At 51.1% G+C, this 13,094-nt stretch overlaps 1 protein-coding gene across 2 annotated transcripts in view; it reads left to right on the top strand.

Moving 5' to 3' along the window:
• The first annotated feature begins 3,647 nt into the window (after positions 1 to 3,647).
• Positions 3,648 to 13,094, top strand: part of TMEM201 (transmembrane protein 201) — a 48,167-nt gene continuing 38,720 nt past the window's right edge. The window contains exon 1 of one of the 2 annotated variants that reach the window (XM_044996219.1): positions 3,648 to 3,855. In XM_044996219.1, coding sequence (XP_044852154.1) covers positions 3,752 to 3,855 — 104 coding nt within the window. In that variant the 5' untranslated portion in view covers positions 3,648 to 3,751. The remainder of the gene's footprint in view (positions 3,856 to 13,094) is intronic. The other variant, XM_044996218.1, reaches the window with a different exon arrangement.

Consider the following 13,094-nt stretch of genomic DNA (forward strand, 5'->3'; position numbering starts at 1 on the left):
AGGGGACAAGGAATGATGAAACAGGGTCACAAGGTCAAAAGCAGGGAGCCAGAGGGGTGCTGGGAAATAGCAGCTGAGCCAGCACTCTGGTCACTGCTGCTCTAATCACTGACTCCAGAGTAGACCTCATTAAGAGGGGCTGAGGAGGACTGAGAGACTAATCAGGCCATTAGGCAGACAGTACAAAAGGCACAGAAAGAAAGTGGGATGGGAGAGTCTGTTCTTCCCTGCTCACCTTTGGAGCTGAGGGCTCCATAGGACTGTTGGAGGGAGAACATAGGTAGGGGTGGTGCAGACTAATATTGTAAATAAACTGTACTGGGGGTGTTTTACCCAAAAAAAGGTCTCCCAACTGTGTGTGAACTTGAGCAGAGGCGGGAGAGAGAGGGCCCTGCCACACATGGGGGTTTGTCTGGGATCTTAGCCAGCGCAAAGGTTTGGCGGCCTGGATGATGGAGGAGACCCTGCAAAGTTTCCAACAACCCTATCACATGGAGAGGCAGGCCTCGCAGCAGCAAAGCTTGCAGGATTTCATGAGAGAACAAGCCAACATGTAGCAGCTCCCACAGAATGGTGAGTCCTATGATGGGGGAATGGTAACCAGACACAGGGCCTAGGGCCTATGTAAGATGGGCCCTGCTGATGATCCTGATGCATTCTGGGCACTTTTGAGAGGGTAGCTATGGGTGCAGGTTGGAATAGGGGAACCTGGGCCCTGAGGCTGGCTCCCTATCTGTGAGGAAAGCCCAAGTGGCCTATAAGGCTCTGAATGAGACTTAGGCCCGGAATTACAAGGCAGTGAGGGCAGCCATCTTGGAGCAGGTGGGGCTGTCCACTGAGAAGTGCCACTAAAAGTTCTGATCTGCAAGGCGGGCTGGGGGTTTATGGTCCTGGGCATTCACCCAAAGGCAGACGGACTGGGTCATCTGCTGGCTGAGACCATACACCCAAACTGGGAGGGAAATAATGGGAGCTCCAGTGCTAGATCAGTTCCTTCAGGGAACATACAAGTGTGGGTCAGGAAGCATCTACCGGGTTTGATGGATTCGGCCGTGATATTAACTGAGGAATGCAAAGAGGCGGACTTTCCCAGGAAAGGAGGACAACCGTATAGGGGTCTGGAGCATGGGAGGCAGACCAGAGACCCTCAGCAGGAAGGGAAGAGTGATGGGGACACACCCAAAGGGATTGCCTGTATATGGACTGTGGTTTGGTGAGTTTTGTAGCTGGGCCAGAACTAGAGAGAAGCAATGGACAAACTGTCTACACTTCAGTTATGGTGGGGAGGAAACTTAGGAGGGGCCTTGTGGATACAGCCTCAGCTTGCTCTTTGGTCTGGAGGGACCTGGTGAAGTCTCACTGGATGATTCTAGGACAGTGGTTCTCAAACTTTTGTACGGGTGACCCCTTTCACATAGCAAGCCTCTGAATGTGACCTCCCCCTTATCAATTGAAAACACTTTATCTATTTAACATGATTATAAATGCTGCAGGCGAAGTGGGGTTTGGGGTGGAGGCTGACTGCTCAGGACCCCCCATGTAATAACCTCACAACCCCCTGAGTGGTCCCACCCCCCAGTTTGAGAACCCCTGTTCTAGGAGCAACTGTGAACATAGTGAGTCCATGAGGATAAGAAGTGCTGCCCCATGGCCTGGGTGCCCCTTGAGTTCTGTGGAAGGTTTTGTTGGAAACAAGTCAAGGTAGTAGACGGGCTGCCCTATCCGGTTGTATTGGGCACTGACTGGAACCCCTTCCCACTAGCGAAACAAGGCAGTATAAGGAATCCCAGGGTGGGGAAAAGGAAGCTAGAGGGGAGAGAAAAGAGAAGCAGTAGAAGTAGGGTGACCAGATGTCCCGATTTTATAGGGACAGTCCCGATTTTGGGATCTTTTTCTTATATAGGCTCCTATTACCCCCCACCGCCGTCCCGATTTTTCACACTTGCTGTCTGGTCACTCTAAGTAGAAGCCTCTAGATAACAAAGCCTAAGTCAGAAGGAAAGGAGAGTCCTTCTGGAAACAGGGTGTGAGGATAGGAATTGAGGAAGGAGGTACAGGGGAAATAGCCCCAACTCCTTAGTAGAAGCTGGGGGACCTATGAAGTCGCCTGCCATATAGCCCCAAGGAGAAAAAACCCAGGCATAATTTTGAGGGTTGGGAGAACCCGAGGCCCTGAGTGATCAGGGAGGATAAAGGGAGTAACCTTGATCCACTGCCGGATACAAAGAGAGAGAATCTTGTGAGCAATTCCCCGCAAGTGCCCATCGTGTGAAGACTTGTGGGCTGAGCCTGAGCTGTGGGGGTATCCTCCTCCCCCGAAGTGGGATTTCTGTGGGTGGAGACTGACCAGACTCTACAAGGGTGACCCAGATGATCACCCTAGGGATAGAGAGACTCCACAGGGAGGCACCTCTGGTAAGGGATGGAGAGTGAGGGGTGTGTGTGTGTGACAGACTGCTGGGCACAGCAGCTCTAATTCACTACACCAGAGCAGACCAGACCTCATTAAGAAGACCTGTGCTGAACTGATGGGCTGAGGAGAACTGAGAGGCTAATTAGGCAGATAGTACAAAAAGCACAGGAAGGAAGTGGGAGGAGGCAGAAAGAAAGAAAGCGCTTTTCCCTGCTTGCCCCAGGAGCTGAGGGTTCTCCAGGACCACTGGAGTGGCATAATATAGAGCAGATGGGATAGTGTCAACTAATATTGTAAATACACTGCACCTGGTGTTTGACCAGGAAAAAGGTCTCCGAGGTATATGTGGAGCTGAGCAGAGGCAGGAGGGCAGGGGCCCTGCCCCGGTTACTCTTCAATCAAATTACTGGCTCTAGCCATGGGCTCTGAAAGTCAGTGCTGGGCTGCTGTAGAGGCGACCTGTAACTAACCTGCCTTTGTCAAGCAAAACACGCCTGCTTTCATGTCATTTTTCTCTCCCAGACCAGAAGCTTACTGAGAAACCGGGATTTACCTTGCCAGGCTGAAAACCGGAGGGGGCTGCACCTCTGGACCTTTCCACTGTTGGCACGTCCCAGGCTAGTAGACAAGATGTACAATTGCCCATCAGGAAAGGAAACAGGGCCCCTCTTCAGTCCGAGCTGAGGGCAATGCACAGACTTAGCCCCTGCCAGCCGCAGGTTGGATCTTCGGCATTAAAATCTGCCACCCAGGCCGGGAAACTGGTTTGACTTTGAGAGGGACAGTCAGGCCGGCCGCCCCTGTCAGTAACACGCCGTTCTCCGCCGCCTCCCTTGCTCCGCACGATCTTAACCTTCCACACCCCGCCTCTCCCGCTGTGCCCTCCCCGCGCGTGGCACGACCCACCCGCGCTGCTCGCTGACCGCTGCCCTCCTCTTCCTCCTGCCCTGCCCGCCGGAATCACGCACACGCACACGCCGCCTTCTCCCCCCAGCGAGTCACTCGCAGTCCCTCCTGGCACGACGTTGGCCTTTCACGCGGCAGCCTCCCCCTCCCACGCCCACCTCCGCCTTCCAGCCGCTGCAGACGCAGCAGCCGGGAGGGGGGGGCCCGAAGCATGAGTCACTTGCACGCTTTCCCCTCTGCCCGCCGCTGATTGGCCGAGCGGCCGGCGGGCGCGCGGCGGGGCGGAGGGGCGGGCGCGCGGCGCTTACAAAGCGCGGCGGCGAAGGTCAGCGGCGGAGGATTGGCTGGCGAGGGAAGCGCGCGCAGGGGCCCGGCGCGCGGCTGCTCCGCGTTCGGGGCGGGCGAGCCGGCGTTCCGCGGGCCGCTCCGGCGATGGAGGCCGTCGGCGCGCTGCTGGCCGGCTGCCCGGTGGCCGGCGGGCTGGGGGTCACCGTCTGCGCGGCCGCCGGGCTGCTGCTCTACAGGATCGCGCGGAGGTAAGGGGCGGCCTCTTCCTCTGGCGCCGGGGCGCGGGAAGCGGGACCGAGCCGGCCCGCGGCCGCCGGGCTCCTCCCGTAGACGCGCTGCCTCCCGTAGACCCTGCTGCCTCACCCGCCCCCCCCCACGCGGGGCTCCCTTGGGGCGGGTGCCTGGGTTCCCTGCCGCCGCCGCGGGGACGCACGCTGGCTGCGGCCGAAGGGGAGTCCCCTCGCGGGGGAACGCGGGGACTTGGATCCCGGGCGCTGCCGCCGCCGCCGCGGGGGTTGGCGCTCGCGGGGCGCTCGCTGTGGCCTCGGCGCTGCCGGCTGAGCGGGCTGTAGGAGCCGGGCAGGCGGGGGGACGACACGTGGAGGGGACCGCGCTTGCCATGTGGGTGACTCCATAGGGGGGTGGAGCACGAGGAGCTGAAGGAGAGAAAATAAAGCGGTAGGAAGCCCGGAGCCCTCCGCGAAACGAGGGAGGAGACTTGTCACGGAAGCACAGGCAGCGAAAGGGGGGTTAGGCGCCATGAAGAAAAGCCCCCGGCCTCGGAGGGCTTTGGCACAGAGCACGGGTGGAGTAGGAAGGGCGGATAATGGATGCTCAAGCTCACGAGGAATAGGCGGGACCCAGAGCAGGCTGTCCTGTTCGGGTGCCACGGCTCTGCCTGACCCCCTAGGTAGTTAGGCTCTAAGGAGGCTTACCAGCAAATGGCTATAAAGGTCCATTTCACCGTAAACGGTGGGAAAAAAATATTTCCCTGGATTATCAACATTTACTGCTAAGAAAAATGCTGCTTCTGCACTTCTTAGTTTGATTTAAGGCGACTTGCTTTGTAGATCTTGACGCGGTGTAGACAACTTGTGTTTTAACGGTTATAAAACTTGGAAATTCCCAAAGTAGTTATGTCTCTTGCTATTAAATAATGTCTGACCACCCCCCATTCATTTTCCACAGCTGTAAAAATTTAAATTGATAAAAGTTGAAAACATGCTTAAAAATTGGTATTTGTCGAAATTATTTAAAAAAAAATCAAATTCTGTCAAGTCTAGTTATAAGCTCTTTGTGGCAAACACTGTCTTTATGTGATTGTTCAGTGCCAAGCACAATGGTGCCTTAGTTGCTCTTGGGACTTTTGGGTGTTATGGTAAACAGGGGCGGCTCCAGGTCCCAGCATGCCAAGCACGTGCTTGGGGTGGCAAGCCGCGGGGAGGGGGGCACTCTGCCGGTCGCCGGGAGGGCGGCAGGCGACTCCGGTGAACCTCCCGCAGGCATGCCTGCGGAGGGTCCGCTGGTCCCGCAGCTCCGGTGAAGCATCCGCAGGCACGCCTGCGGGAGGTCCACCAGAGCCGCGGGACCGGCAGAGCGCCCCCCGCAGCATGCCGCCGTGCTTGGGGCGGCGAAATGGCTAGAGCCGCCCCTGATGGTAAAATTGTGTATGGTAGAATGGGTAAGAGTGTAACTGACAATGGCATTTCTGTCTTTGTTAATTGCTTTCATAATTTCAGTATCTGTCTAGGAAACAGAATTCCAAAATGGGCAAAAATTTGAGCTTTATGGGAGCGGTTATTTGTAGGGGATAGCCAGATACATTTTTCCCCATCCCCAAAGCTATTTCCTGTCTTTGTGTTCCATAACTGAACACCAAGGACTTGGCTATTATAGGAGATATGTAAATTCATAAAATTGAAAGTGTCTTCCCTTCCTCCAGTAGATATCTTATTGTAATATAGTTAACAAAAAATGCCAGCCAACAAGCTATTTACCCAAGTCTCATGGCAGCTCTACACTTAAAAGCTGCAGCTGCACAGTGCTTAAGGGCTAATCTATACTAGAAGTGCTACATCTGCGCACTTGCACCGATGCAGCTGCTCTGCTGCAGTATCTGGTGAAGATGCTCTATGCTGATGGGAGAGCATTCTCCCGTTGTCATAGCTACCACCTCTCATGGAGGTGGATTTAATATGTTGGCCAGAGAAGCTCTCTTGCTGACATAGTACTGTTCACACCAGTGCTTAGGTGGGCGTAACTTATTTTGCTCCGGAGGGTGGCTTATTTGCACCCCTGAGCAATGTAAGTTTACTCCTGGTGGAATTCTGTGCCAAAAAAATTAAAAATTCTGCACACAATGTTTTAACGTTCTCCATGTTTTATTTGTCAAAAGAACACAATATAATCACTCCAGTTTCAATTATTTTGATGATTTATTTCAAACTACCTGTCAGCAACTATGTCTGTAACAATACAGACAACAACAAAAGATTTCCCCATGAGTAGAGAATTAAAGAAACCCCTCTGCTTTTGTTGAGTGCCTCAGTCTGGGTGTGTCACACATGCCAGCTGGGCACATCTTGGGGGAAAAAACTCTACCCCTCTGATCTCTTAGTTGATTCTCATTTTTCCCCCTGCCCCCATAGGGTTACCATATTTCAAGTTCCTAAACAGAGGACAATGGCAGGGGGAGGGGCAGTTGGAAGGGGGCGTACAGTTGGGGAGTGCGGTAGAGGGTATTTGGGGCATGCTGGAGGGGTGTGTACACTGGGAAGATCTAGCAGCTCTACAGCATCTATTCTGCAGGGTAAAATAAAATTCTTCACAGAACATTAATTCTGCATTGTGCATTGGCACAGAATTCCCCCAGGAGTATAAATTATACCAAAGTAAGTGTAGACCTGGCCTTAGTGAAGACATGCTGATGGGAGAGCTCCCGTTGGCATAGTTAATCCACCTCTGTGACAGGTGGTAGCTATGTCAATTGGAGAAACTCTCCTATGTCATAGCACTATCTGCACTGGGTGTTAGGTCAGTGCGTTGCTCAGGGGTTTGGATTTTTCACACCCCCAAGCGACCTACTTATACCGAAGTTAGTTTGTAGTGTAGACTTGGCCTCAGGCTTTGAGATTTTCTTTCCAGCTCCAATATTAATTTGATAAAAAAAAAAGGCAAATGGGGGAGGCTTGTTTTGCAGACTTTTGTTTGGTTGACTTGCAGGGGGTGGGGGGGGTGTATAAGTGCAATGTAACAGTATCCCACTAGGGAAAGCAATGCCAAGATAGTACACTCATGCCATACAGTGGTGCACTATAACAACTTAGAAAGGTACACAGGGGTTAATGCTGCCATTTAGGCTTTGAAAAAAACAACAAGGAGTCTGGTGGCACCTTAAAGACTAACAAATTTATTTAGGTGTAAGCTTTCATGGGTTAAAAAACCTCACTTCTTCAGATGCATAGAGTGAAAGTTACAGATGCAGGCATTATATAATGACACATGAAGAGAAGGGAGTACTTCACAAGTGGAGAACCAGTGTTGACAGGGCCAATTCAATCAGGGTGGATGTAGTCCACTCCCAATAATAGATGAGGAGGTGTCAATTCCAGGAGAAGCAAAGCTGCTTTTGTAGTGAGCCAGCTGCTCCCAATCCCTATTCAAGCCCAAATTAATGGTGGTAAATTTGCAAATGAATTTTAGCTCTGCTTTGTTAGGCTTTGGTGTTGTGGGTTTTTTTTGGTGATTCCTGCTGAATCGAATGGAGTTGTACTGGCCTAAGGAAGCTTTAAAACCTTGTATAAGCTTCTATTTGTTATCTTTTCCCCTTTTTCAGGCTCATTCCTTGCAGAGATTGGTTTTTATAGCCTCGTGTATCTGGGGAGGAGTTGAATTTGAAAAGTTTTAGAACTAACATAACTTGAAACCAATGTTTGATATGTGCTTTTTGACAAGACACACGTGTAACAGAGCAAGCTTGGGCCGTCTTGTCACCCATAAAGTGCTTCATTGGAGTAGGAGACTGTCCCCATGACCAGTGTAAGGTTCATTTACAGTTTGAAGTTTCAAATGGAGATAAGGCACCTACAGCAGAATAGTTCAGGTTTATTCTAAAACGTGTAGGCTTTATATAAATGAACAATTAGGACGACAATCAGTGTTTCCCCCATATACAGGACCTGACATTTCCATTTGACATTAAGGTTAAATTAATTTTAAATTTTTTGAGCCCCTTCTGTACAGGGAAATTATCCATGTTCTGAAAACATTCTCGGGGACTGGTGTTCAGAACTGTTTGGAGGTAACATAGCTGTGCTGAGCACTGCCGGGACGAAGTATTCCAAAAACTATTCCACCAGCGCTTCCCAGTTTCTTGGGGGTGCTGTTAGCAGAGCATGAAAGGGCCGATGGGGTGGCAGCAACGCCTCTGCAGAATTCTCTACTGGGCTGGGGGCATGGAACAGTACCTGGAAGAAGTATGAATTGTCCCATTCAAATTAATGGGTTGTTAACTCTGAAACCCCTGCTGCTAATGGGCCACCCCCAGGGCAGCCTGGGTTTCTGAGTGACCCCATCCCAGTGAGATGAATGGAGTAGTTAGCACCTATCGCTGTTGCATAATATCTGCAGACCTAGGTTACACTTAGGTCACTGGGCATGTCTACCCTTGCTCTGCCTGCAGCAGGAAACAGGTTCCTAGCTGCAGTGTAGACATCAGTTTCCAGTCAAGTTACTGTACTTGGGCGCATATTTCCATTGAGGGACAGTTTTTCAAGCAATTTCAATCCTCGCTGGAAGTGGGAGGGGTTGGTGTGGAGGGGGTACTCAGGGAGACTGGTGTAGTCTTGGGGATTGAGAACACTGATTTAAGATGTAGCATTAACGCTCTGATCAGAGGGGTGTGGCTGCCTCTAGGAAAGATTGAACACCAAAAAAAGGGTAAATTTGTTAAATAATACATTTTAAAACTTGATCCAACCTTGGGTCATTCTAGAACCTTGGAACAGTTCCCTTGGAGCCCAGCCTAGGGAAATCTCTCCGTACCCATGTTTTCGTCCCTCACTCCTCCCCTGCAATTAGATGGGTAATATCCCACCCACATGCCCTCACCACAAACCATCATCCCCTCCATGAGGTTGGGATCTTCTGATTTTTGAACCCATTTCCATGGCAACAGATTACAGGGACACACAAGAGGGATTATTGCTTCTTATCCCGAATAAGCAGGAGGAGCTGGAGAAATCCTGATCCTTTGTGTGAAGGAAGGGTTCATATTTAGCCCTTTGTGGCCGTTCCCCCACCCTGATAAGGATGCAAAATCTGGAGGTGAGAAACAAAAGCATGTTTGTGGGAACAGAACTTCCATGCTCTTTCCACAGTAGAAAGTGCTTGTGTACGTATTAATCCAGTTCTGCTCTATAGTCTCTGGTACCAGCAAACCTTTGGATGGGACGAAAGCACGCCTTTTCTCCTAGTTTCTCAGAGGCAGGCCAATAGACCACACTCCCATTTTGTGCCTGTGTCATCCAGTACTATATCATCCTTAAAGGGCTGAGGAGCATGCTCTCTAGCACACCTGTCTGGAGGAGCCAGATGTAGACTGAAGTGTGCCTCACGTGGACCTCAAACTCCTGTATGGTGGTCTGCTTGGCTGCTGAAAGGTGAATGCCAGTAGCCTGTGGCTTACTTGGATTGGCCACCTAATCTAAAGGAAGGGCATTTTCCTCCTCCCCCTCCCCCGGCCATTTTAACAGTGTTCTTTCAATGCCTGTCTTGAATTGAGCATGTTGGGCATTAAAATATTTACAACATAAAAATAAATCTCGGGGGGTGGGAGGGATGGACCTATGCGTCTCTTAACCTCTGAAGATTTTCTCTGTGTGGTTTTCTCTTTGCTGCAGGGGAGAAGATTCGCTCTTAACTAGCATTAACCAACATGAGCTAAAATCCTAGGGAAGCCAAGACTGTGTGTGGTTTTCACACAAGTTGGCAGGTCCAGGTAAACCCTAGGCTCCCTTGTAGTCTTTAATTGGACCTGCTCATTCATAAGAAGACTACAGACTGCCTTGTCTTCTCTAGGGTTTCCACTGGGGTTCAGCATATGCCTTTTTTCCCCCTAACGAAACATCACCGTGTTTGTGTGTGTGAGATTCATGCTCCGTTCTCAGCCCTGGGGACCAACGACCTCATCATAACCATAAAGCAGGTGCAGCGCAACAGCCGCTAGGCAAGCTTGCTGACGAATGTTTTAATGTTGTGGTAAGGAGACACCAGCTAGGGATCGAAGTCTCATGCCCACTTACTTGTTGCGTGCTCTGCTGAGATTGCTGTGAAGGGAACCAGTTGTGCTGGTGTTTTTGAGAGGTGCACACCTGGGAACTGAGACCACTTAGTAAACAGTCTTATTTGCTGCCTAAGTTATAACTATCTCCAGGGTAGCCAGCTCTTGCAATTTTAGTACGAGTTTCATGGTATTTGGTGTGGGGGGCCTGGGCGTTCTTGTCTCACGCCCTGTCAGTACCCGGCCTGGGCTGGGGAAGCTAATGATCCAACCAGTGGACTAAATTCAGTGATGAATCCTGATCATGTGCCACCTGAGGCACATTACACATAGACTGAGATATTTGGTGTATTTCTTAATGTTCCAGTTTGTGATTACATGAGAATCCGTTTTCATCTTTAAAAAAGCCAGCCCTCGTGATTGCAAAGAAAAGCTTGAAAATGTGACCAGAATGTACCTTACGGACTCAGAAACCAGAAGACAGAGTACCTGTGATTTTTGGAACACTTGGGGTTAACATTGCTGTGTCTCTGATCCAGAATGCTCACCAGTGAAGAAGACCATCTTTCTCTGGCCCAAAATCTCCAGGACTCTCCCATTCACACCTGCTAACCAATAGACTGTTGGTTTCCATATGTGTTTGTTTCTCTCTCCTTTCTTTCTTCTCCTCCCCAACCCACTCTATTGATGGCCATAGAGCCCACTATGGGGATGGGTATTCTGATGTAGGGCAGCATTTTTATCCCAGCTGTATGACTTTCCACGCCACTGGTAGAGAGAAGCAGCACTGTTCGGTGGGGTCGGAAAAACTCAAGAGCTGAAGCTGACCCCTTTTTATATGGTCCTGCCAAATCTTCTGTCTCAAATAGGAGTGTCTTGTATTAGGGGGTGTACTCATGTCCCTGCCACACTCCCTTTAACTCCTGCCGTCTAGCTAGCATTTTGTATCCTGACATTTATAAACTCATCACTGGTGGTAGCGGTGGCTGCTGCTTCTCGCTGGTTCTCTGAGATTCGCCCGAGTCCTTCAGTCAGTAGCTCCCCTTGCAGCAGGGTCCTTTGTGGATTGTGGAGGGAACAGTTCCCCATGTATAGAAGATCGTTAACAGAACTAGTTCTGTAACGATGCCAGCAGCGCTCCCTTTGACACGAGGCCAGGATGTCCGGCAGAGAGCTCCTTGCTGTGACTGATCCCTGGCCATGTCTCTTAGGCTGTGGCTACACTTAGCGCTTCAAAGCGCTGCCGCGGCAGCGCTTTGAAGCGCTAAGTGTAGTCAAAGCGCCAGTGCTGGGAGAGAGCTCTCCCAGCGCTGTCCGTACTCCACCTCCCTGTGGGGAATAACGGACAGCGCTGGGAGCCGGGCTGTGGCTTTGACCACACTGGCGCTTTGCAGCGCCGCAGTTTGCAGTGCTAGAGAGGGTGTGTTTTCACACCCTGCTGCAGCGCTGCAAATTTGTAAGTGTAGTCAAGCCCTTAGGCAGGAGTAGGGAAAGCAGTCTTGGAGGCACTGAGGGAGAAGTGGCGGGGGGAAGATGGCAGGACTCACAGCCACGGGATTTGGAGGCTGAAAGGGGTGCGAAGGTGGGAAAAGGGACAAGGGAAAGAGAGCCCCCAGCCCTGCCATCTGTACCTAGTTGGTATCCTCAGAGAATCTTTCTCGGCTCTGATCTCTTGGCATAGACCCCACGCTAGGGCACTGGGAGGGTTTATGAGCATGTTATGTGCTGGTTTTCGAGGTTGCAGTTGTCCGTATGATCCCTCAGCAAGGGCTGCTGGATAATCCAGGACTCAAAGGGAGCTGTCCTTTGAGTCCCAGCTAGGGTGACCAGACAGCAAATGTGAAAAATCAGGACGGGGGTGGGGGGTAATAGGAGCCTATATAAGAAAAAGACCCCCAAATCCTGATTGTCCCTATAAAATCAGGACAACTGGTCACCCTAGTCCCAGCAGTGCTGGCCACAGTCCACTGGTGAACGAGTGCCAATGCTCTGGGTGGGTTGGCTTCTGCCTCTGTCCTGAGGGCTTGTGTGAATGAGATGCCTGCAGATGGGCATTTCTGCTCCTGTTCCACCAACTGCTGTAGTTCAAATGAGACTTTATGGCCAGCTGACTCACTGTGGACAGTGGCTGTGAGAAGAGCTCGGGCAGATTTTCAGCTTCACCTTTAAGGCAGCTTTTCCTGGGGACCCTAAGGCATCTGTGTCTTGCAGTGAGGTTGTGTTGCAGAGAGTGGTGTTGGGTATGTGCAGAGCAGCGAGAAGCCTTTTCCCCTCTACTTGCTTCCAATGGCATTTCTACTGCCCAAGAGAACTGAAGTGGGTGGCCAGGCAGCTTTCATTCACAGTGAGCGCAGGGTATGTAAACACAGGTGGGTAGAAGAACCCTGTCTACCACTCTCCTCCCCCTAGCCCCCACCAACTCCTTGAGACTTAGTGATCCCCAGGCCTGCAAAAAGGCTGTTGTCACTGAGGGTCACCCTGTTTGTTCAGTGGATTTCACTCGAAAGGATCGGAGGGGGCTACAGAACATGCTTCCCCTAAATGGGGTTAGTTGGGGTTTACTCTGTCGGAAGGTCTGTCGTACCTGGGCTGGGGGCAGGGCCTTTTGGGCTCAAGAATAGCCTCCTTAAGCAAATCCATTGGCTGCCCTGAATGCTCTATAAGGCTTTTTTACACAGGTCAGTTAATCTCAGGTCCTCCTGCGTCCCCTTTCCATTGGCTGTTCCTTGGAGCTGTTTTTCTGACTCTTCCATCCCCTGGTCTGTTGCTGTCACCCAGCCATTGGACTGATTTATTTTAATTGCAGATTTCTGTATTTGTTTATAGAGTAGCCATCTGAGGTGGGCAATCACCCCCTGCTGGGGTTGTCAGATTGGCATTTATCAGCAGACCAAGCCCCTACCCCTTTCTTTGAGTTGAGTATCTGGCCAAACCATCTTGCCTGCTGCCCAGAAGAAGGGCAGGGCAGATAGGTACTTCACCTTGTTTTGTTGTCCCAATGGCCAGTGAACGTTTCTTGAGTTTAATCATTCAAGCGCCTGTCCTGCATGCTTGTCTAGCTGTAGCTGCACAGATACAGTGGTGTTGAGTGAGATATAAGCACCCAGATAATAGTTACACAGATGCCTGGCTCTGCCTATAACTCAAAGCAGATTTGAGTACCCACTGGGCAGGGCTGCCCAGACGATTCAGGGGGCCTGGGGCAAA

The sequence above is a fragment of the Mauremys mutica genome, chromosome 21, assembly GCF_020497125.1.
Source record: "Mauremys mutica isolate MM-2020 ecotype Southern chromosome 21, ASM2049712v1, whole genome shotgun sequence".
In the NCBI taxonomy this organism is placed as follows: domain Eukaryota; kingdom Metazoa; phylum Chordata; order Testudines; family Geoemydidae; genus Mauremys; species Mauremys mutica.